Below are 26654 nucleotides of genomic sequence, written 5' to 3'. Positions count from 1 at the left end.
TCTACATGAAGCACTGGGTACCAGAACCCCCTGTCCTTTTTGAGGTGGTCTGACCCATAGTTTGTCATCTAGCCAAGAGAATTTGCCCCTAGTCAAAGCCTTTCAGATGCTTACACTTGCATCCATTGCAAAATGGTCTGCTTCTAGAATTGACTCTATAACCACTGTAACAAGGTAATCTATATTAATAATGCCACCTGGTTAAATATTATAGCTAATTGTTGTATAGTGAATTGGGTTCCCTGGTGACACCAGTTCCCTGGTGGATGCGGCACTCTCACTGCTGCGGCCCGGGTTCGATCCCGGTCAGGGAACCCCCCCAGCCATTAGGGTTGCACAAGCCAGTGCACTCTTAGTGCAGGTCTTAAGCCCAGATAAATGGGGAGGGTTGCGTTACGAAGGGCATCCGGCGTAAAAACGTGCCAAATTGAACATGCGGATGATTCGCTGTGGCAACCCCTAATGGGTAAAGCCGAAAGAAAGTTTAATTGTTGTACAGTGAATTGTAGAGAGTCAATCGGATCGCAAGTTTTCTCTTTAGAATTGTATGGCAAAAAACAACAACATCAAAGACACTAAATCTGGAGTGGCAAAATAGTTTCCTGGGGGCAACTTCCGCCGGAAGGAATATGTTAAAATGGCATTAAAAAGCTCAGGAATAACACTGTGGCTCAAAGAACAGTGTTATATAGTGACTGCATTCTCTACCTTAATAAAAGAAATAATAATCTTTCTTACTCAAATTTTCTTTCCTCCCTATACTAATACTAATATAATGCTACCATTATTAAAAAACAGCTGATGGCACTGAGGTGTGAGAGGGGTAAAGCTGGCACAGGTTTCATATTAGGTGTAGGTTTAAGGGGTTATCGGATGCCTTCTAGTAGGCCTTGGAATGGCCGAGTCGCAATCTGATTGGTTAAAGCAACAGCTGTTGATTGCTTATCAAATGTTTAATCATTTTTTGCGATCTGTGAAAACCCTGCTGTCTGTATGACACCTGATGTTGACGAGATAACATTATGGTGTGACACATTCAGGTTTTGACTTGGCCCTAGCACATAGCCAACTTTTTTTCTGTGAAGGTATTAGTAAACCTTTTCAACTTGCTCATTGCCTTATAGTCATAAGCAATTGAATCAACAAAGTAACTAAAAATTCTACCATTATGCACGTCCACTTTTTCTTTAAATGGTCCTCTTATTCCTCTATTAAGGATGGGTATGCTGATGCTATCCTTTAGAAGCTCTGTCAGCGTGTAATTCCACATCTTGCTATGAATCCATGAGTAGTGACACTGTAATGAATGATTTTTTTATGGCGTTTTACCCATAGTTGCACAAAGCATCATGGGGCGTAGGAAAGAGGTAAACAAGGATGACATTTGGTCCAGCTTACAAGGCCTGCACATAGGGTATGAAACTATCTACATCTTTGACTTGAGCCCACCCCTTCCACAGTGGTTCCACCATTTTGAATCATCTTTACCACCTTCCAAAATTGAAGTTCTTTTCCAGAAATAAAAAGCATGCTGCGAGAGAAACCATCGTCCTTATCTGATGTGAAACATGGAGCAAGGTTGAGCAAATGAGCAAGACCCCCAGAGTGGTCGCTTTGGCTAATTGGTAAGTATGCTTGGATTTAGTTGAGGTTTATCATTACCTGTTTGGACAACCCATAAAAATTTCACATAAACCTTTTCAGAGAGACAAATCGCAGGGGTGCTACAGTGTAGCATGCAACCCAAATGTGTTTCCTTTCATGAAAAAAAAAAAAAAGAAGGTGCACACACTGTTCACTGTGGTTGACGTCTGCAAGAACTAGCTCAGGGGACTTATGAGCGTGCATTCCTTGCCCTTCTGCATTTGTAAAAGAAATACATTTGCGATAATCTGCAGATATGTTCCTTTGAATTTTGTCCTCTGTTAGAAAGGAAATGTCACACTGTATCAGATCACGTCTTGCTCAGTCACAGCATGTGTAGGGGATAAAGTGCAGGTGGGTAACACTCTTCTTTTCATGAGGGGGTGGAATGTGCTGTGTGTTGCGTGGGTGTGAGTGCAAAAGCCTCCCCCAAAAAGGGTGGTAGGAATATGTACATGAGCCATTATAACTCTGCACACACTGCCTGCAAACTTTGCTTTAAAAATGAATTCATCTCGCTGTGTCTTCAAGGCCAAATATGATGCAGAGTTGCCTCAGTATTCACATGGCAGAATGTTCTGGGTATCCAGAGTTGACTTATGCACCTGTTTAGAGGAAATTAGGTTTGTTATTGGTAGTGGCAAAATCGCCAGCTTATGTTTTAATATATTTTTGCCCATGAATTATGTATTAAATGATTCCCAATAATCCATTCTCTTCATTTTATAGCATTCCTCCAGAGTGTAAGTTGTTGCTGTAACCAATCAGATTGCGACTTGCTAACTACGAGGCCCATGGAAGGCGTTCAAATACGTCAAGATTTTCACATTCTTTTGATTGAATGGTCAGAGAGCGCACTAGTCAGAGCTCACAGACCACATCTGTAGCAAACTGCACAAGCTAATGTGGATTCGATAACTTTTTTTTTCATTCCTCACTGGTTGACAGAGGAGAAGAAATTGATTTGGTCTCAGAGACACTTACAAGGACAGTTACAAGATGGACTTTTCAAGAAAAGCTGGACATTGTGAGGAAAGGCCGGCCCAAACAGTTCAAACCAAATTATGCTTTTTTTATGAATCTTTTATATTTTTATATATATATTTTTTATTGCCTTAATTTTAAATCCCCAGGAAAACCATAATTCATGGGAAAACTGCCAAAAATGCATGGAAACTAATCCTTTTCAGATGTTAATATCGATGCTTCTGCTAGAGATGATATGCGGGTGGTGCAGCTGTGGCTACAGTGAAAGGAGACTTGTGAGATTGTGTTAATTGGGTTTCTTGCTTTATAAACGATATGCATTCACACTATATAAGATTCCTGTCTGGGTTATACTGCGTTTCACTGTGTATAATGTATAAAGAGACAGTAGAAGACAAATAAAAAAAAAAACAAAAGGAAACCAAGGTCCAGGTTTAAAAACATGCTGTCAGTCGATCAGTAAACAACTAGTCAAAAACAGTATGAAGGAACAAAGCTTGGTAACAACTGCTCTGACTAGCACACTCTCTGACCACCCAATCGAAGGACCTGAAAATGCCAACCTTATTGTACACCTGCTAGATTGCCCCGGTGTCGCCACATTTAAAATCTGATTGGTTAAAGCAACAGCCTTCAGTCAACATGTATTTTACTCTACAGGGGGCCACACTGTTTATTCTGAAAGCAGAATTCTTTGACCCTAGCAACATGCGATAGCTGAAATCTGATTGGATAGAAACTCGAATATAAACATACACTACTTGAAGCAGCCGAAATAATCACTATTAAATGGAGAGAATGGACGATTGGGATATATACATACAGTACAATATATATAAAACTAAATTGTACCAAACTGATTCAAGAGTTTTCGATAAAATTTAGATACATTTCTATCATTTAATATATATATATATATATATATATATATATATATATATATATATATATATATATATATATATTTTATGTAAATTATTTTTATTAGTTTTTTTGTGGTTGCCTTTGCTGTCATGCCAATTTTTTCATGGGCATGAACAATGCACAGCCCTGACCTTTGTCACAAACTGGAGACCACATATTCCCTGAGCCAGGTACAACATACTGTATAACATTGGATAAAAGGACCATTGTGTCCACTAAAAACGCATGCCAGAGAAAAATGCAAACATTAGCCAGGTCCTTGGTGTGTACAGAAACTGTAAAAAAAAAAGCGCGAGAGGTGTCACTTTCTTGGGTTCGTGTATGACTATACAAAGCGCAAGAAAACAAAAATGAAACCGAATCTCTGATCTTTGTTTTTTTGTTCACTATGCAGCAGACAATTGATTTGCTGGTGAGTCTTAGTGTGGTTTTGTCTTTTCTCTCTTCAGCACATTCAAATTACAGATTACATTTTCAACAAATGTAATTTCACAGGTTTCTTTGGAGAAATGCCATTATGATATGCTCTGATCCAAACGATTGGCCAAGCATGCCATCAAGGCACTGGATGGAAGAACAACCATAAACTCCCCAACTTCCTTGGACTCCAACAAATGTCCCACCTAGAAAATGGGCAAATACAGAAATGGAAAACACAGAAATGGAGAACTTATTGACCAGGACTTAGAAGGATCACAGAGAAGGAAATTACAGGTCTGGACTTGGCAGAACAGTTTTGTCAGTGACTTGAGGTCCAAAGAATATTTACTGTTTGCTTGAGCAGGTCTACCCTGAATTATTGAACATTTCCAAACTAGGGTTTTTTTTAATGCATGGACAAAAGGTTTAGAAAATGGATGCTGATCTAGAAATGCTTGTGTGTCCTTGTATTGAATTGACGGCAAAAAAAGAACTGTAAATGGTTAAGTTACAATAAATAGTCAGTAAAAAATAAACTGCCAATGCCAAGGTCCTTAGTTTTTATCAGTGATAAGCCATCGGGGTCAACAAGGTCTTTTTTGCTGGCATAAACCTTCATCATTGACTTACATTTGAATATATTTTTGTTCATAAATATTTATAAAATGATTTCCAATAGTCTATTCTCTTTATATCATTGCTTCTGTACACACCGATGTCCTGGCCATGATGCTTGAAGGCTGTAGTTTTAACTAATGAGATTGATGAGTCTGATCATGTCGCCATTTTCACGACCTTTGATTGAATGGCACTAGTCAGAGCTCGCGAACCACATCTATAGCAAACTGCACAAGCGCAGATACACTTACAAGGACATTTAAAACGTGGACTTTTTTGTATCAAATCTGAACATATTAAACAATTTATACTTTTGCACAATTTGCCTTGATTTCAAAATCACAGGAAAACTGTACTGACACTAAAAAATGCACAAAAAACGGGGTCATTTTCTGAGGTAAATATTGATGCTTCTGCTAGAAATTATGTATGCGGGCAGTGCAGCTGTGGCTACAGTGAAAGGAGACATGAAATTAAATTCATTCGGTGTCGTAATGATGGTATTATGAGGTAAATTTACTCGTTAGGGCACCACTAAAGGCCTGGGTGTGAATTGCAAGGCCTTTTGATTGATTTATTTAATAATACTAAATATATTCCTTTTTCAATGTTGCACTAATGCCTATTTAATTAAATATTTGTTGTATTTGTTCAACGCAGATATTTTTTTGACAATCTTCCAGCCAAAAATCCAACGTCTTAACCACTGAGCGACCCCTTCTCATTGTTTGTTTTTACTCTCAGTCTATCCCAAGCTTTATCATCATCTTATTCCGTTCTATAGTTTCGATTTCCTTCTTTCGTTCTGTTTGCTGTTTCACATCTTTTTATTATCCTGTTTATGTTGTTTGTTGATTGCCTGACCTTTTGGCTGACTTTGAGATCGATTTTTGGATTATGGCTTGGATTTGTTTGCAAGATCTTCATTAAAAACTGCCTGGACTGCACCTGTACGTATCTCAGCATGCTTTATTTCACCCCATTAAAGATTTCAGAATTCCAATGGGTCAGAAGTTTTAATTCAGCATTCATAATGAACTGGGAATGAACCTGTGGGTATTAAAAGCCTACTTAATGATACATATTGTTGTTTTGCTTTTGATATCAAAATGTGCAAAACCACTCATTAAGTAAAAACAGTACAATAAATTCCTGGCCTGTATTTTTTTATTATTAATTATCTTGCAACACAAAGGGTCCCCTTGTGTCTAGTGGTTAAGATGCAGCGCTCTCACTGCCACGACCCGGGTTCGATCCCCGGTCAGGGAACCATCCCCAGCCACTCTCAGTGCCGGTCCCAAGCCCGGATAAATTGGGGAGGGTTGCATTAGGAAGGGCATCCAGCGTAAAACATGTGCCAAATCAAACGTGCGGAGGATCCGCTGTGGCGACCCCTGACGGGAGAAGCCGAAAGACAGTCAGTCAGTCAGTCATCTTGCAACACAAAATAAAAATTGTATACAAATCTTATACAGATTAAAGAAAACGATGACAGTCAATGGATAATGTACGGAACCTCAACCAGCTTAACATCGATTAATAAAATATTAGGAAAGCTAAAAATGTGAATATTTAAAGAGGGTTTTGATTGCAGGCTGCGGTAAGCATTAGAAATGATGCAAAAAAAAAAAACTACGCTGTGGCATAGAGAGAGGGCGGAGCTGAGAGATCGTTCTGAAAAATTATACTCTTTTGGGTCTATAACCTTTTTCGGTAGTTCAGGATAGAGAAAAGAAGAGCAAAATGAAGCTAAATGGTTTTGCTGTGTTGTTTTTTGCCCTGCAATGGACAGTCAATATGTTTAGAGGTAAGTTTTAATGGGTTTGTCTACTTCAGCTCAGCAGTTTGATAGTTAAAATTGTGGTTTGCATTGTGTTACATTATAGAAAAAGTGTATAGTGGTGTGTAATGATCGATAGATAGATTTAATTACAAAAATTATATTAAAATTTTTTTTTTTTAACTTTAATATAAACATTAAAATATGAAAAGTAATAATTAGACATTGTACATTTAGAACAAATAAAATGCGCGATTAAGTCACAATTTAACACGGCAGTAATTTCAATAGTAAAAAATGAAAAATCTAAAAAAAAACAAAAAACACATGAATTCAGTTACTTTAGTAAATCGTTACTGAATTCTGCTGTTTTCAGTAGCATTCACTAACGATTTACTAAAGTAACTGAATTCATGTGTTTTTTTTTTTTTTAGATTTTTCATTTTTTACTATCGAAATTACTGCCGTGTTAAATTGTGACTTAATCGCGCATTTTATTTGTTCTGAATGTACAATGTCTAATTATTACTTTTCAAGTTTTTAATACTCTGATTAACATGGCCATGGACAAATATGGAGGCTTTATGCAAATGTTATATTTAAATTACACTCAACATAGAGCTTGAAAACAAATTATTTTTGTAAATGTTTTATTTATATATATATATATATATATATATATATATATATATATATATATATATATATATATATATAATTTATTAATATACTCTACTTTAATAATGACAAACTGTCAAATCTAAGCCGCTATAACTACCAAAACCCACAAATTCTCAGCTTCTCATAAAATAATGCTCTTGTTCTAATTTAATTATAGTCTCATTCAGGCCGAACTATATAAAGAGCTTTCACTCATAGAATTCACTGTATCCTATTAGTACTGTTCACAGTTATTCATGCATTTCTCACTGTCAGTCTCTCCCAAGCTTTATTATCGTGTTCGATGCTCTGGTTTTGATCTTTGTTTCCGTTTGCTGTTTCTCTGGATTATGCTGTGTATGTTGTTAGCTGATTCCAACTTTATTTTCTTGACTTTGAAATCGATTTTTTGGATTATGGCTTCTCATTTGTTTTTGAGGTCCTCGTTAAAAAATGCACAGTCAGCACCTTCCTTCACTTTAAATCAGACACAGTCAGATTTTAATTCACTATATCAAAATTCCAGTGGGTCAGAAGTTTTTATTCACCAAGTTGACTTTACAAATGATTGGAAGCCACAATATATGTAAGAGATTCTTAGAAGACTGATGAAACCGAATTACTTTGTTGCTGCAGTGGATCGTTGCTGTGTTTTCAGATGAGTTTTTGAATGTTAAAAATGTGTAAGTTTAGTTGAATTGTGAGCACTGTGGGGTAACCTCATTTTCTGCAATAGGAATTGGAAATCCAGCATCATGTTGTATAAAAGTTACGACAACCAAAGTCAAAGTAGAACAAATTGTGAGCTACTTGTATCAAGATGATATACAATGTCCTATAAAAGCTGTAAGGCAAGTAAAATGTATAAACTTTTTTCCTAACGAAAGTGTTATTCATTTTTTTTGCAAAACATCCCAGAAAATGCAACCACTAACTACTGAAAATGTCATTTTACAGGTTTAAATTGATAAATGGCATGGAAATATGTTCTGACCCAAATGATTCTTGGACCAAAAATGCCATAAAGAAAATAAATGCAGGCAAAATCACACCACCTCCCAAAACCCCATCAACATATAGAAGTGTAAGAAAAAACACTCCAAGCACAGCAACCATGACAACACCAAAAGCAACATCATCCATGCCTACAGAAGTTGTGATAACCAGAGTCAAAGCAGAGGATCCATGGACCCAACAGGCTATAGAAATTATAGAGAGAAGAACGAGAAGCACGGCACCAAGCACCCCGAGAACACCCAATAATACACCGACACACAAGCCTACAAGCTTGACCACTGGAAACTCTGAAGAATCCACCACAATACCTACACATAAACCTGAGACAGAAAGCACAGTGACCAGTACTGACAGCTCACCATCTCCAACATTCATCACAGGTACATCACCAATGCTGGAAACTTCTCAAGAAATCAAAATGCAGAAAACAACAAAACCTGTTGAGAACAGAAAACAAAAGTCAAAAGTTATGTCCAAAAATACAGAGACGAAAATGGACTGGACGGAACAATTTTGTCTGCGGTCCGAGCCACAAGACACACAGTACTGTACTGTTTATCACGATCTGTGATTTTGTACAATTGCTGAAAATTCTGTACTTTTCTAAACTAGTGATGTAATGTATAGACATTATAGAGTCAATGTAACGTAATGATTGGTATTAAATTCACAACACATTTGAATTACAAGGCAAAAAACAAGTGTGTTTTAACTTCAAAATAAACAGTTTGTGAATATCATTAATACACATTTTTAAAAAAAAGGAAAAAAAACAACGTAAATTTTGTTACTTTAGTACTAAAGTAACTAAATTCATGGGGTTTTTTTGTTGAGATTTTTAGATTTTTTACTGTTTGCATGATTGTTGATGTGTTATTGTGACTTAGTCGCACATTTTATCTGTTTAAAATGTACCTTAAATTATTACTTTTCATGTTTTTTGAACTCTGATTAACATGGCCATGGACAAATATGGAGCCTTTATGCAAATTTAATATTTAAAATACAGTGGATCGTTGCTCTATTTTCAGATGAGTTTTTGAATGTGTTTTTCTCTTAAGTTTAGTTGAACTGTGAGCACTGTGGGGTAACCTGAGGTTTTTTTTCAGCAGGAATTGGAAATCCAGAATCATGTTGTACAAAAGTTACGACAACCAAAGTCAAAGTAGAACAAATTGTGAGCTACTTGTATCAAGATGATATACGATGTCCTGTAAAAGCTGTAAGGCAAGTAAAATGTATAAACCTTTATCCTAACAAAAGTGTTATTCATGTTTTTTGCAAAACATCCCAGAAAATGCAACCACTAATTACTGAAAATGTCATTTTACAGGTTACAATTGATAAATGGCAAAGAAATATGTTCTGATCCAAATGATTCTTGGACCAAAAATGCCATTAAGAAAATAAATGCAGGCAAAATCACACCACCTCCCAAAACCCCATCAACATATAGAAGTGTAAGAAAAAACACTCCAAGCACAGCAACCATGACAACACCAAAAGCAACATCATCCATGCCTACAGAAGTTGTGATAACCAGAGTCAAAGCAGAGGATCCATGGACCCAACAGGCTATAGAAATTATAGAGAGAAGAACGAGAAGCACGGCACCAAGCACCCCGAGAACACCCAATAATACACCGACACACAAGCCTACAAGCTTGACCACTGGAAACTCTGAAGAATCCACCACAATACCTACACATAAACCTGAGACAGAAAGCACAGTGACCAGTACTGACAGCTCACCATCTCCAACATTCATCACAGGTACATCACCAATGCTGGAAACTTCTCAAGAAATCAAAATGCAGAAAACAACAAAACCTGTTGAGAACAGAAAACAAAAGTCAAAAGTTATGTCCAAAAATACAGAGACGAAAATGGACTGGACGGAACAATTTTGTCTGCGGTCCGAGCCACAAGACACACAGTACTGTATTGTTTATCACGATCTGTGATTTTGTACAATTGCTGAAAATTCTGTACTTTTCTAAACTAGTGATGTATAGACAAAGTTCACAATTTTATTACAAGGCAAGAAAAAAGTTATAAAAAAAATAAATAAAAACAAACGTAAAATTAGTTACTTTAGTAAATTGTTAACATTATTGCTGCTGTTTTCAGTCCTGAAACATTTATTGACCGACCTCTTGCTTTGCACTACAGTACTGAAAACAGAAGCAATAATAAAATAAATTAATTAATAAATAAATGCCTTGGTCCCAATTATACATTACAATGCAACCTCGATACTCGCGGGGGGTTACGTTCTATGACCCCTCACGAGTAACAAAAAAATCTCTCTCATTTCGATGGTTCCTTTTTCAAGCAGAATTGTACATTTACTGTAAATTTAACAAAAATTGTGAATTACTTGTCATAAATGTTTTATGTACTACTTTAAATGAATAATCCAATAATAAAATAGTTTTTTTTAATTATTTTTTTGTTATCTAATAAAACTATTAGATTTTTCCACTGTATATGTACACACATACATATAATATATGAGCACACACACACACACACACACACACACACACACACACACACACACACACATATATATATATATATATATATATTTATATTTATATTAGGGCTATTAATCAATTCAAATAATTACAAGTCAATTACTGTTAACTCGATCAATTCTTAGCCTCTGCAAACCGGTATTTAGTTTTGTATTTAAGCTTATAGATTTGTATAAATTTGTATAAAGTTATTTACAGTTTTAAAAAAAAATCCTGTATTTTGTACTGCCGCTTCAATAAATATCCTAATTTGGATGGTCTACTTGAGATATTTTACAAAATATATATTTATAAATTGTCACAAAAAAAATTTTACATTTATGGCCATTTCTTTCTTTCTAATACAACAAGCAAACGATTTTATTTTTTTTTTCCTTCGAATTTTTTTTACTTTGAATAAAGTCAAATTTGTTAAATAATTGGATAAAAAAATGTATGAAAGTGACAGTCCATTTTTTTCTTTTGCATTGAAGAAATGTTCCCTTCTGAGTTCTTGAACAAGCTCCTCCCTCCTCTAAACCCTAACCCTAAAAAAAGGTGCATTAAAACCAATCCACATATTATAATGGATAATAAAATAATGTACCTTCTACTCGTATTAGCTTGAATTTACAGCTACCAGGTAAATATGCATGGTTAAACAAAAATGGTCAAATCTTTGTTGTGTGAAAATATACACTGATATTTGCTCCAAATAACATTGATTATCTTGCTAAAATTGCACCCATCCAGGGGTGAGGTATATTAGGCTGCAATTAAACTGTTGGAAGCAGGGAAAATAAGCAAGGCTAAGGATCTCAATGACTTTAACAAGGGCAAAATTGTGATGGCTAATCCTGGTGGGGTGGTTAGTACCTTCCAAAAGGTGGTCCAAGGATGAAATCATCAACTCTGCATTACAAAAGTTGAGGAAATCCAGTTTGTGTTCTTAAAATAAAAGGAATATGCTGTACCCACTGGATGTTGATGGGAACAAGACCGATCTCCTGAACTACCAGTAGATCCACTACGACTACAAATCATTCAAGGTCTTTATGAAGGAATGATTTGCCAAATTTCATTATGTACCATGTGAGTTGGCCAAAATGTCTTGCCACGGATAGAGTAAACAATAGCTGAAGGTTTGTACTAGTAACACCTGATAAAAAGTTTTTGGAGGTATCTTGTTCCAAGTGTACTTGTATATGGGAACAAAACAAAAACATCTCTAGGGAGTCATCTCTAGTGCAACATACCAACACTAGTGCTGCATTTTCTCTTAGACAAATGTTGATGCGTGTGGGTTTTTCTACACCTAACCAATGTCTAAAAATAGTTGACACCCAGGGGTGCTGGTGGGAGCGGGGCGAGGGGGGGATGTTTGGGTGTAGGCAGACTTTTATGTGCAGATCATTTAATAAGACGTTGTTGTCCAGAAATGCGTTGTGATTTCGTACATCAGGGCAAATGCATAGGGCTAACAATGCCATTAATCCCCCTGTAGGAAAAGGTTTAATGAAAAAAAAAAAATTATGTCAACTCCTGAGAAGAGCCTTGATTCACTTCTTAGTGGTTGAGTCATGATTCTGTCGGTGGCTCAAAGGGGAAATGTGGCACCGTGCAGGGTGTGATAATTATCTTCGGCTTTGCATGCAACGCACTACTGTTTAAAGGTGGATATGGCAGCTACAGGACAACTTGTAGATGTTGGATCAGAAGTTAAATGGCATAGAGGGAAAGACTTGAGTGGCCTCTGTTGTTTAAAATGGCCTGGTCCTTCTGAAGCTTGGCCAGCTTGTCAAAATCTGGAAGCAATTCTAACATCTGCTAACATCCTGGTCCCATTTAAAAGAATGAGTCAAAAGGGTCGCACTTGCTTGCCCATGATTTCCCAAGAGGCTCAAGGTGTTCTGTCATCTCAAACATCTCCACAAACAGCTTCTGAAAAGCTCCTACAAAGGTGGCAAAGAACATGTGGCTTATGACTCCACTGGTCGTTCAACCATATATCATTTTGATAGTTGAAAATGTAATGCGTCTACGGTTTTCTCGCTAACGATTATGAGCAAAATTCTGACTAGCTGGAATGTTGTATAAATAAGTGGTCCCCAACCCCCTGGGTTAATTGGTACCGGGCCGCACACAAAGAATACATAACTTACGTTATTTGTGTTGTATTTATTATCCTAATATAAACAATAGTTTATTGTGGAAAATTACCAGATTCTCTCCACCACATCTGTCTATGACTCACTCTTGATTCATGTCATGATGTCTCGGTCACATGTCTTACCTCCATCCGCTACCTTCTTAAAGGGGCTCCGGCCGGTCCATGAAAATATTGTCTGACATTAAACCGGTACGTGGCGCAAAACAGGTTGGGGGCCGCTGGTCTAAATATTACACCTTATCAATGGGTACAACATCACTTTTGAATTCTAGCTTCTAGTATATGTATGGCATTGCTGAAAGCATCCTCTTTTCCGTTGCTAGTTCAGTTTTACATAATTTTTAGATAAAAAAAGCAGTGGTGTAAAGAATTTAAGTGAATGTTTTTTTATATAGTTTTACTGAGAGTAAGCAACTTTGACTCTCTACTCTCTTGGGGGAGTGGTGGCTTCAGCGGTTAAGGCGCTGGGTTGCCAATCGGAAGGTCTGGGGTTCAAGCCCCGGTATCGCCAGGCTGCCACTCTTGGGCCCTTGAGCAAGGCCCTTAACCCTCTATGCTCCGGGGGTTCCTTACAAGGGAAATATCAAGGTCCGTGACGAGAGGGACCGTAAGGGACGGTGCTGTGAGGATTGGGCAGCAGTCGAAGGCGGGGGCCTGCTTAGACTGCTGCCCCCGCGACCCGGATTACGGATAAGCGGGAGAAAATGAATGATTCTCTACTCTATTTAGTTTCAATGTAGGTACATTTAGATTCAATGTAAGTCGATGAACAATGAGCGTAACCAATTACATTTTGCAACTCCGTTAATGATGTAATTAACACTCCCTTACCGGCATCTGCTACCTTTGAGCGACTTTTTAGCGCATTTTCAGTCCAAAAAAGAGCTCGAATAAATTCGGAAAAAAACTTTGAGGACCTTCTTTTGTTGATCCCAATCAGCTCTGAATATTTGATTAACTTTATTTTTTGATTATTCTACTTTTGGAAATGAGACTGTAATTTTATTTAGGAATTAATGATACTTTTTTGAAAGATTCCTTTACTTTGTCAGTTTTTATTGATCGGTAATGTTTAATAAGTTGTTGTGTTGATGGTTAATGCGGTGTTAATGAGGTGTACCGTTTTATTGGTATTTTTGGAAATAAAACCTCACAAATCAACTGTTTCTGGCTTTTCACTTACTTTAGTTTTGAAGACTAGTGCATCATTGAGGCTACGTTCAAATGAGTAAATACTCAAGTACTGTTCAAATCAGATACTTGAAGACTTTGATTTAAGTCATATTGGAATTGGTCATTTTGAGCTTGTGATGGAGTCCGTTTTGCAGTAAGGGAAGCGTGATTTTCAGGTATTCATCACTTCTCTGTTTTAATGCAATTCAAACCTCCAATTATAACAAATTTAATGGGAAAAATGCATATACTTTTTTCCATAAAACAAAAATTCTGAGATTGTTCAAGATAAAGAAATAATGCCTTTGTTTTTGTTGCATGAATGAGTGCCATTGGTTTGCATGTGACTTTTTGTCTTCTTTGAACATGAACATGCTGCCTAGGTAACCATGCTTAAAAAAATAAAAATAAAACAAACACGTGCTACCTATGTGTTTCCAAATAAGTGTCTAACTTGGGGTCTACAGTGATGCTTGCAACCATAATGTGGTTTCCTCTTTTTAGAAATGTGCAGATACTATTCACGGTAGTGTTACTTTCTCTCAAACCATCCAGAGTACCTTTGGATGTCCAATTATATCATTACATATATATAATATAATATAATATATATACATGTAAAAATGTAACATGTTAACGCGAATTCCTTTTAACACCACTAATTTTATAAATGTTATTATTTTAATTATATATATATATATCCTTTTTATATTCTCTGGATTTTACCACTATAGGTTGAAAAAAATTGCTTTTAATCAATTTATAATGCAATGATGTTTATATATTTATTTGTGTTTTTTTTTTACAATAGAAAAAAAAAGCCATAAAGTACAAAGCCATGAACGCGAAGGTGGAATATACCATTCATGGTGTAGGTGTGAACTCGGTTGGAGTTTCCACATACTACATGCAGCTAGTGTAATGTGTGTAGGCATTTTTTCAACAAAAAAATAAAAAGTAAAAAAATCAAATGCATGAAATACTTGCATGAAAAATTATTATTTGATTTGATACTCAGGTGATGGCATGTCAGTGTATACAATAATATTGATATAGTTGAAGAGTTTGAGTTTTGTTGTCTCAAAAGAAAGAAAATTGCAATCCAAGCGACTTTTATCTCCACAAGGTCGTTTGTGGCGGACGAAACGGTTTTCCGACAAGCTGGTTCGCGAGATCCACGAGGAACATGGTCAGTCTGGTTTCATCTGACAGGAATGTTGTTGCAATATGCAATGTTGCACTCTGTACAACCATGTTGAGCATCTCAGAACACACAACATGTAAGCTTGAACCAGGACCAAGTTAACTAAGGTGTTTCCCACCATTGAACGTCATATTATTTGTATATTGATCTAACTGGAAGTGTCATAATCCGGCTGAAAGTACCTTAGGTGGGTTATGTGTCTTGGTCAAGGGTCCCAGATTTTCAGTTTGGCAAAACTTGGGCTTAAAACCCTGACCTTTCGATCAGTAACCCAGAACCTTAACCCCTGAACTACCACTTGAATTAATTGGTATATTCCAAAAACATTAAAACCTTAGGATTAGTATAGGAAATGCTTATTATAAAACATTACCCATTAGCATATTTAACCACACACCCCGAAAACCTTATTACAATAACGGCTAAGTTTCATTATTAAAAACGTCCACGTCGAGAAGACCCCCATATGTTCCATTCCGATGGTCTTTCTTATAGTCGAATTGTGAGTATTGTTTTCCATTGAACACTCATATATTCCTGTCCCCCTCCTTTGTGAGGTGTAAGAGGGCCTGGGTGGCAAGAGGGGTGGGGGGTTGTTCGAATAAGTGGGCTGAAAGACCTCCCTCTCTTCATCTTATACTTTACTGAGTGACAGAAAGAAGTTTCTCAGTCTAAGTGACAGATTCTGAGAACACAAGATGAAACCGAAGAACATAGCTGGGTTTTTTTTCGCCATGCAGTGGATCGTTGCTGTGTCTACGAGTGAGTATTTGAATTTGTTTGTCTATTAAGTGTAGTTGAACAGTGTGGTCTAGCCTCAGTTTCCTTTGCATAGAGATATAGAGAAAGTGTGTAGTGGTCATAGGGGGGTTTCAGAGAAAGTGTGTCATTGTGTGTCTTTTCGAAGGGTAATAATGTTACAGATGTTTATTATTATGATTAGTATTATTACTATTACCATTATTATTCATTGACAGATAATTATTGTACAATTGATCTGTTTTTCTTCAGCAGGAATTGGAAATCCAGCATCATGTTGTATAAAAGTTACGACAACCAAAGTCAAAGTTGAACAAATTGTTAGCTACTTGCATCAAGATGATACACTATGTCCTGTAAAAGCTGTAAGGCAAGTAAAATGGATAAACTTTTTTTTTTCATAACAATGTGTTATGTTCTTTGCAAAACTTTCCAGAAAATGCAACCACTAACTACGGAAAATGTCATTTTACAGGTTTAAATTGATAAATGGCATGGAAATATGTTCTGATCCAAATGATTCTTGGACCAAAAATGCCATAAAGAAAATAAATGCAAGCAAAACCACACCAACTCCCAAAACCCCATCAACATATGGAAGAAAAACCACTCTGAGCACATCTTCTCCAGAAACAAGTAGAGGAAGCACAGCAACCATGACAGCAACATCATCCATGCGTCCAGAAACAAGTACAGAAAGCACATCAACTACGACAACACCGAAAGCAACATCATCCATGCGTCCAGAAACAAGTACAGGAAGCACAGCAACTACGACAACACCGAAAGCAACATCATCCATGCGTCCATGGACAGCAACGAAGATGATGACTACTACTGCTACGAATCCGTTAACAGCCGATAGCAAGACTACTCATTCGACGACGCTGCCAACAACAAGAGTGACCACAGCAATGCCTTCAACTGCATGGAAAAAAACAGCACACGCCATTCATACGTCTTCCACCAGAACACCATTCGGGAAGGACAACAAACCGCGTGAGTGGACGACAACAACAACAACAACAACAACAAGTTCATCAACGCAAATTACGACAACAGAGATGACCACTATGATGGATAAAACTCCAATGCCAACTTCTGTGACAAGACAAAACGGACTGACCAGGACCTCCAGGACCTCACCTCAGATAACTACGTCGAAACCGACACCGTACACCAGTCCTACAGCCTCCACCAAAGGGCTGCATGGGAAAATCTGGACTCTGATGACAACAATGCAGACTCCTACAGAAAGAAAGCCGGTTACAACTAAACCCATGACTATGAAAACATCTACAAAGCCAATGACATCAATCCTGCATAGACCAACAAAGATTACAATACGGTGCCAAACGTCCACGACGAGAACTATTGGAAGTAAACTGCCATGGACAGTGAGACGCTTGATAAAGAAAAAGAGGAAGGGCCTGAGAAGGGCACAGATGAATATAAAATGTTGATGAAAAAGATTTTTGACTGAGTTCTTTTCGAAGGCCAAAGACAAGGATCTTTTGACCGCAGACCATGAGAAAAATCATGTGGTTATACTCCATCGGTACACTTTCGTTCCACGTTGACTCATTCGACCTCAATGCGCTTTTGGAGACTTTTGACAAATACGTAGCGCTTGGTTTCTGAACAATCCATGTGTGTCAATCAAATATGTGGTATATGACATCATTGAAACAACTCAACATTGTCGATTTCGAAGGCCAATGTTGAAGGATACAATCCAGAACCAGGTGTATGGGGTCTTCAGAGGTCCAGATATGTTTAATAATATAGACTGATAGACTTTTTAATATTATTATAATTATTATTTGTTCATTCTTGTTTAATTATATATTGTATATATATATATATATATATATATTTATATATATATATATATTAGGGCTGTCGATCGATTGAAATATTTAACTCATGATTACTCGCACATTTTTATTTGTTCTAAAATGACCTTAAATTGATACATTTCAAGTTTTTAATACACTAATCAACATGGGCATTGACCCATTAACCAAACTCAACATAGAGCATGAAGAACATAGACATTTTTCAATGATGGCAGACATGTTTTTCAAAGAACTTCATGCCTATTAAACAAGTGGAAAAAAAAACATAGAAAAATCACAGGTTTCCATTACTTCTGTTTCTAAAACAGACATTACTGCTTACATATTTAGAGGACGGGGTGGCTCGTAAAAAATACTCTTGTAAACGTTTTAAAGTAATTGTGGTGTTTGAAATGACGTAAATCATCAGGACACCAGACGGAATTTTGCTATGTTTCCACACGGACGGTTTTCATTGCCGGATTTCTTCATCGTGCTGGAATTTGGTGCTTGACTTGGAACAATGATTTATTGTATATATATATATATATCTGAGTAAAGAAAGGATGTCATGAATAAATGTGTGATTCGTTGCAGGTTTTAATTTCGCCTCTTTTATATTTATTTATATTTTTGATAAAAATGGTCAAACAGAAATGTGCAGAAATTTGTGGCGTTAATTATGACAGCCCTAATATATATATATATACAGCTTGTCCAACACTATCTTTGTTGAACCATTTTGCTTTAATGTGCAATAATTAATAATAAAAAATCCAGGAAAAAAACGTCTTCATAATAAACGATATAGAGTAGATTGCTTTTGAAATGAAATGTAATGTATATATGCTAGTATGCTATTTATTACAGATTTAATTTCCATATATTTATGCTATCATTTCATGTCATGTTTGATTTTATTAAATTTAATATATTTGACACGTACCACTATTTGGTGTATTGGCTAGACGGGTTTCTGCACCACATGGTGGTGCACTCATACAGAGGAAAAAAAACTCCTCCTTCTTCATTTCGTGTGGTCCTGGAATGTCATCCATCATCAGCTTATGCGGGAAACCTGTGTAAAACTGACAAGCTGTGATTATACACAAGACTTCTGTGAAAGCTAGCAGCTAATGATTGTGTCGACGGTTCGACAGGGTATATGCGAAGTCAAGGATTGTAAAAGACAAGACCTGATGTAGACGTATAAAATCTATAGCCAGGGACGGGAAGTATTTGAGAGGGTGGATGCAAACGGTGTCATATTTTGTATCAAAATACTGTAAAATACTTTGTAAGAAGTTCTACATGATGACGTCATAAAAACGGGGGCTCTGCTTAGTGTCCAATCAGTATTTTGCTCAGACTTGTTGAGATCAGAACATAAAATTGATCCATATAGAAGAAAGTGGTGAAGGTAATAAAGGTGCAGGTTGCCAGATTTTTAAATAGGCATCTCATGATTGATGAATAAATGTTGATTGCTGAATATTGTACCCTCATTGAAGAAGCTGTTTAGTAGGATCCTGATTTTGTACACCACCGCATGAATGACTGCCTGATAAATAATATATTATTATACCAAACACAAAGTATTTTGAATTAGGATACGATTATGATTCATTCGCAAATTGCTCAGCATTAAACTGTTGCTTACTTCAAAACTAATCTTCATCTGAGAGATCATAGAGATACGTATATGAATATTTGATCTGTTGCATATGTCAGATTTATTGCGTGACTCGTCCAGAGAAAAGCTGTTGCTAGCAAACATTGTTGACTCAATCAATCAGCATAGCGTGAAGGAATCAATCAAATAGTCCAATTGGTGGAAGGTTTGCGAAGGAATTTCATGCGCCCTTGTAAAAGTAGTTTTGAAATATTTTCAAAATACAGTAGTTAATTTTGATACATGGTGTGGCAGCTGTATTTTAGTAGTTTATTTTGATTTTATATGGTATTTTATTTAAAAATACATTTCCATGTACCCAACCCTGTGTTCATCCGTGGTTTAGCATGAAACCACAGCAAATTCATAAATGCTAATAAAGTCAAAAAGGCAATTATTTAATGCTAGTGAGGTAACTGTGTAGTAACTGTGCACTAAATGGACCTTGGGGAATTAACTCGGATTAACACAACGCACACTAAATACCCAATCCCACCCGCTTGTTAGCTTCGAAACAGATTCCAAGCCTCCATCACTCATAAGTAAAGCCTGAGGCATCAGTCGGTAAAGAGCATAAAGGCTTACTAAGCAGGATGTTTGGCCAAAACCCCGGAGCGAAACGCTAAACCGGCGTGACAAAGTCGAGCGTCGCGGTACAGGAGGCTTTGATTCTTTCTTTTGTTCGTTAGGAATCTTTCCTTCACATCAGCCGCCTCACTAATTCCATGGCAGATCGAGATTAGATTTTTAATAAAGTTTGTGATTGGAGGCAACATTGCAGGAAACGGCAATCAATACTCCGGCCTCGTATCCTCCCATATCGACCCTCGGCGTTGCTGGGTTTGTGTTTGTTTTGTTCGTGTGAACGCATTGTAAAAAATACAACAACAAGCTTGAAACATAAACGATAAAAATAATAATGAGAAAAAAAATTTATATAATGATCGCATTAAAAAATTATAAATTGCGATCATAGCAATTAACAATATTATATTAATATTACAATATACTACTACTAATAATAATAATAATAATAATAGTAATAATAATAATAATGATAAGCAATAAGCAGCAATTTGTGGGGTCCAAGCACCCAAACAATCTCCAAGCAAGCCAGCAAAAAACCCACACAAAATAAATAATAAAGTAATAATAATAATAATAATAATTACAATTTTTTATTATTATTATCAACAAGCAGCGATATGTGGGGTCCAAGCAACCCTCACAAATGACACGCAAACAACCTCAAAGCAAGCAAATAAATAAATAAATGTATTCATAAATAAATGAATTAATTAAGAAACAAATAAAACATTTCTAGTAATAATATAAATAATAATAAAAAATACAAATAAAATAATAATAATAATAAGCAGCAAAATGTGGGGTCCAAGCACCTTTCACACGACACCCGAACAACCTCCAAGCAAGCAAAAAAATACAAATAAATAAATGAATAAAAACTATTATTATTAAAAGAAGAAAAAGCAACCAGCAGTAATTTGCAGGCTCCAAGCAACCTTTATAAATAACATTCTAACAACCTCCAAGCAAGCAAGAAAAATACACAAAATGTATTAATAAGTATTATATATAATAATAATGATAATAAGCAACAAGCAGCAATCTGCGGGGTCCAAGCACTTTTCAGGAATAACACCTGAAAAATCCCCAAGCAATAAAGAAACGATTATATAAATAAATGGATAATAATCATCATAATCATTATCATAATCAGGCACCAAAGCATTAATGTGGCTCCAAGAGTCCAAGCACCTTTGACAAAGAACCCTCTGAACTAATGATACAAACGGCACCCATCAATACCATTTTTGAGCAAGTAAATGACTTTTATTTAACTCCAGAACAAATAGGCCTCTAAATTCAAACATTTCCCTGATTTAGTTTATTTCCTTCTCATGCCAAGATCTTGCCCTGCCTCAATTTTTCATGTACAGAACTCGATAATATGCAGGGTGAGCGGAAGCCTTGGCTCTATATATTTTTTCTCGCTCATGAACAAAAATGGCCATGAAGTTATTATTCCTTTCTGTCACCTCTGTTAAATTTCCTCACAGAAACGCATGAATGTTTACTGGCTTCGGCAGTAATTCTGTCTCGTGTGTGCTCTGACACAACGTGCCATTAAAACCCACCCCCCTCACCACCCATCCACCCCAAAAACCCATCCCTTTCTGCAAATTTCTTTCTTCTTTTCTATTTTTTATGGCTCGGCTCAGCCAGGCTAGGCCATTCATAAATCTCCAGACGGGAAATAAATGCCGACCGCCCTCTACCCTGAGCCGGCCAGGCGAAAACGAGGAAAATAAAACCCGGGCTTAATAGCACGCCGCTGGTAATTACCTTTTCGGGCCTGCTCGTCTGTGAAATATGATAATATAACACATTATTGATAAGAAAGACCTGAGCAGCTCAGCACTGAATCTTCTCTCTGCTCTAGGAGCAGTTTTATTCTCTACCGGCCCGGCGCTGTCTTCGTGAGAAACAAACAGAGCGGAACGTACATATAAATAAGAGTTCTGTGGGTCTGTAACTCAGGTTATGCCACCGTATTGTCTCCGCATCGCAACAAGAGTGGTGAGGGCGAAGAAAAACAAGGAAATAAAAATCAAGGAAATGAGCTCATGGCTTATCTCATAATAAAGCTCATTGCTTTTTGTTTTCATATAGCACAAACCCAAACCTAAATGACATTCCAGGAATTTGATCAAGACCCCCCAGTCCTGTACCCATTAGCGATCTGTAATCGTAGGTTATTTATAGGTGACACTTGCACGCTCACAATGTCATTTTATGGCTGACTTGTGAAGCAATTTCACACTTGGCAGCCGTTAAAAAATAATCAAGGCTGGATCAGATCGCCCCCTCCTGGTCGGTATCTGTAATCTGTAACGTATGAATGTCCAAATCTTTGTTGATTACATATACATATGTTGTATCCTATAAAAGAATAAAAAATCCTGTGGGATATGTTATAAGATGTACAGTGTATAAACAAAGATCTGAACTCCCCTATCAGGGAAGCCATTCAGAGAATCGATAGTATGTGGCAACAGCTGATTACATTTTCTGACCCACCTGCAAGGACTTTCCAAGAGCTACAGCAGCCCAATGATTAATGGCGTATCACTTATACTTAACAATTCATCCGTACAATTACAGGATTTCCATTTCTTTTAATAGAACAGGCTTGAATATCTTAGGCAAGTTATCTGAGAGCAGAAATACAGCTCCTGAGCCTAGATCTTCCTCGAGAGGTCAAATTTGTTTGACAGGAGCGAGCCAGGAGACCGTGTTGGCGCTCACCGATAGTGATGCAGGAATGCAATAATAATGGCTCGCTCGGCTGTTAATAGGACTTATGATTAGCGGAAAGGCCAATCTCGTTTGCATGAAGCATCCGTATTGTGGACGTGAGCTGGATGCAAAGCGACCCTGGCTTTTGTTCGTGCTTGGCAATCCATGCGAAAGTCCTGGCGCTTGTTTGTAATGACTAGTCAAGCTTATGGATTTGGGATGAAAGACAAGTTGGTTGGGTGAAATGTGTGTTCAATGTACAGGAATTAATCATTTTGGAACTGTATGTACAGTGGAAAGCCTTGATTTGAGATATTGACTATGACTTGACCATTATACGAGGTTGTATCAAAAAGTTCAGAGACCACAGGAGCTCCAATTACAAGAAAGCACTTTATTTATCAAGGTTTACACACTATCACCTTTAAAAAAGTCCCCTTGCACAGCGATACAGAGCTCCCAGCATTCTTACCACTTCTGGAATGGGCTAGGAAGTCTTCTTTTCGAAGCGTGTCAAGCACCTTCAGTGCTGTATCTCCGCAACGGTGTCAAAACGACAGCCTCTGAGCTGGATCTTCATCTTTTAGAAAAAAGCAAAGTCTGCTTGAGGCAAATCTGGTGAGTAGGGTGGAATCATGCGGATTGTTCTCCGACAATCATTATGCGCAAGTTGCCGGATGGTTTCGACATTATCGGGGGTTGAGCTCGTTAAAGGTCTTCTTGATCTCTCTTCATCTTCTTGTTCTTCCGCTCTTGAAGCATGCAGGCTTCTCAAAACACCTCGAACAACTCGTTGCAGCATCGCCGTATGTCAAACGTAGGTCATGTCAAGAGTCTCTGTGGCAGACTTGCCCACTTTCACACAGAATTTCATGTCAATGCATATCCCTTTTCGCATTTAGTCCTATGCTTTGCTACTACAATAACCACCAATCTATTGGGAAGAATTTTCCACAAAATGGCTGTTGGGATTTGGGCTTAGCTGGATGAGCATTAGTAAGGCCAGACACTTATGTTAAAGGTCTTGGGGCAGTTTAGTTCCTCTCACAAGTTTGGGCCCCTGTGTTCCAGAAAAGAGAAATTATACTGCAACTGAATATAAAGACGTCCTATGCAATCGCAAGCCAAAGTTTGGGACAAGGCACAGCATTTTTCATAGCATTCTTACTACTTGTGTGTTAATTTTGTAAGCAAACTAATCAATCAGTAAACAAACACAAATAACTGATGGCTTGAATAAGGTAACCTTATTACCTTGGTTAAAAATGTCAGTGATGAAGTCTATGAAAATTCCCAGCGTTCCATATATTTGTCTTCCATTATTTGTCATTAAATGACATCTGTTTGTGATCCCGAAAGCAGGGAAATGCACACACATTAAAAATCTGAAAGCCAAATAATGCTAAAGTTTTTATCAACACAGCATATTATAACACTCTCTTAATTTACCATTTGTCTTTTTTTAGAAAGTGCCTTGCATTACAGCTCATTACTGATTGTGGCATTTGGAGGGTAATACTCCAGGAGCTATGGACGTTCAGGTTATTAACCTAATTAAGGTGTTTAGGGCCAGACTGCCTCTCTAATTCACTGTTATTATAAATGTCAAACTTTGGCAAAGTCCAGACATTCCGTTCCAAATGAGGGGTCAAAATATATTTGTAAACTGGTTGCTGGGGGCACAGGGGGACCTGTCAAATTGGAATAAATTAGCCTAATCGTTTTCATTTCTAGGTATGGGGCCTTGCTCTGGGAAATTCTTTTGCACGTCTTGACTTTCTCAAGTCGGTTCGTCCTGGTCTGGTCAATGAGAGTGGCATCTTTCGGAGACGAGATTAAGAATAGCCTGCGATAATGGATTTTCCCCTCCCCTGATCAATACCATGTCCCCGTCTGCTCTGCTAAATCAAGGGTTTGCTCACGTGGCACTCGGCAATTCACTTCGGAGGAATTAACGAATGAGTCCGAGTCGGGATGAGTCACGAATATGCTATTTGACAGCAGCGATGCACTTGTATCAGCGCTCGGCACATTACCGTGAGACTATGCTGTCAGTGTCACTGCGGCGTAATGAATGGTTCGCCGTCTAAAAACAAATCTGTTTGCTCGATTTCTACTGATGGATATAGTAATGGCTGGGCAATATTCCGTAATTGTATATCTGTATCAGTGGTGGACAAAGTATACAAACTCTGTAAAATATATTGCTCCAGTAAAGGTATAGGTTTTTTAAACTTTATTAGACAAACATTTAGACAACATTATCATTAATTTGATTCCATACCAATCACAGCAAGGCGTATTATCTTAACCTACAGTACAGCGGCACAGCGTATTAGTGGTATGAGTCACAACTTATTAAGATTAGTCATCGTTCTCACCATCTGACTGGGATATATTGATGAGAGTAGATTTTTTAAACGATGTACACATGAGGCTTTTTTCTCCTCTTCTACTGCTTTACAAATTCAATACACAATCCACCTCACCAAAATCTTTTTTTTGTTTGATAGGGCCGAGCTCAGCCCCTTTCGCCACTTTCCAATCTCAGAGGAGCTGAAGAAGGTCATCTTTGCTATCACAAATAAAAAAAAGTATACCTTGTTATCATATGCTACAATAGCAGCTCTTGCAAAAAAAATAAAAAAAATAAAATCAATACTCAGACCTTTTCTCATCCACTGATCTGTAAAGCTTTGTGGTCCTTCTCTCCCTCTTAATCCCTAGATTGCATTTTTTTTTCCTTCTTTTCCATTCCCTTATCGAGATATCTGAGTGGTCAGCCACACAGGACCTTAAACCACCTGTAAGGTGTGTTTAGTCTGTGCTCTTTATTTTCCTGCCTGACCTCTTCTCTCTTCAAAACTCTCTGGCTCTCCATTTATTTTTAGTTTCTTCTCATCTTATAGAAGTCACAAACCTGATTACGCTTTCCTGTGATGTTGCACAGGCAGCAGTTTCGAAGTACCTACATATACATAATACATAATATATGATTGACGTGTCTTGGGTGAAACAACGCCTGGTCCTATTTTGATTTGGACGGACGAGTGGATACGATGTCTGATATTTCTGTGCACTTTTCAGGTCACGAGCTTCAGGATCTTGAAGGTTGCAATGTGATTAGCTTCTGCAGAGTATACAATGTAAACTTTTGGACCAAAAGAAAGTTTGTCGAAAGTTTATTATCTGTTATACAATAAGTCATAACATGGTCATCTGGTCAATCATACCAGTAGATGCTTCAGCAACCAGATTAAAACACATGTAATTACTGATACAATGACTTTTTTGGCAAATGTTTCATTAGCAAAAAGTTTCCAAAAATGATTTTTAGTGCTACAATCTGGAACTGATTCGGACCTAATTGTAAACCATTGTGGTGGAAGCATCATGGTTAGAAAAACCACTGGCCTCAAAACCATAATAACTTTGTCTTGGACATGTTTTGCTGTGTTGCCTATAAAACTAAGACCTCTATACAATTGACATTAAATAAACAAAAGTTTTTGGACACCTGACCATAAGAATCGTATGTGCTTTTTGAACATCCCATTCCACATTTAGTCTTAATTTGCAGCTACAATAACTTCCACTCTTCTGGGAAGATGTTCCACTAAATTTTTGAGTGTAACTGTCAAGATGTTTGCTAATTCAAACATAAGGGTGTTGATAAAGTCAGGTATACACTGATGGAGGTGAGGTAAGGAGGCCTGGCCTACAGTCCAGTTCCAATTACATTCAAAAGGTGTTCAATAGGATTGAGGTCAGACCTCTATAGCAGGTCACTCAAGACCTTCCAGTCCAAGCACTATAAATCATATATCCATGGATTTAGTTTGGTGCATAGGATTGAATGCTACCACATCCAAAGACATCTTATGCAACTGTGTGCCTTTGACAATGTGGAAACAGGAAGAACCACATATAGGTGTCCATATAATGTAT

The 26654-nt window shown here is 37.1% G+C and overlaps 1 protein-coding gene across 3 annotated transcripts; it reads left to right on the top strand.

The window, feature by feature from the left end:
- The first annotated feature begins 6326 nt into the window (after positions 1-6326).
- LOC310726335 (uncharacterized protein) lies at positions 6327-17755 on the top strand. 3 transcript variants are annotated; one of them, XM_083541811.1, is made up of 3 exons: positions 6327-6400; positions 16131-16245; positions 16351-17755. In XM_083541811.1, the coding sequence occupies exons 1-3, from the start codon at positions 6337-6339 to the stop codon at positions 17336-17338; spliced, it is 1167 nt and encodes a 388-aa protein (XP_083397937.1). In that variant the 5' UTR covers positions 6327-6336; the 3' UTR covers positions 17339-17755. The 3 variants fall into 3 exon arrangements, with proteins under 3 accessions (XP_083397937.1, XP_083397936.1, XP_083397935.1); XM_083541810.1 differs by lacking the exon at positions 6327-6400 and adding an exon at positions 15771-15878; XM_083541809.1 differs by lacking the exon at positions 6327-6400 and adding an exon at positions 15771-15878 and having other exon boundaries at positions 16128-16245.
- The last annotated feature ends 8899 nt before the right edge of the window (positions 17756-26654 follow it).

The sequence above is a fragment of the Silurus aristotelis genome (genome assembly GCF_946808225.1).
Source record: "Silurus aristotelis genome assembly, chromosome: 5".
Lineage (NCBI taxonomy): Eukaryota > Metazoa > Chordata > Actinopteri > Siluriformes > Siluridae > Silurus > Silurus aristotelis.
The sequence above is the reverse complement of the archived record's forward strand: the minus strand, read 5'-3'. Positions and strand labels throughout refer to the sequence as shown.

Excerpts from the sequence above, each read along its gene's own strand:
- LOC310726335 (XM_083541809.1), top strand. The coding sequence starts at position 15,815 with ATGAAACCGAAGAACATAGCTGGGTTTTTTTTCGCCATGCAGTGGATC. Across the intron at positions 15,879-16,127 it reads GATCGTTGCTGTGTCTACGA|CAGGAATTGGAAATCCAGCA; the intron begins GTGAGTATTTGA and ends GTTTTTCTTCAG. Across the intron at positions 16,246-16,350 it reads TGTCCTGTAAAAGCTGTAAG|GTTTAAATTGATAAATGGCA; the intron begins GCAAGTAAAATG and ends GTCATTTTACAG.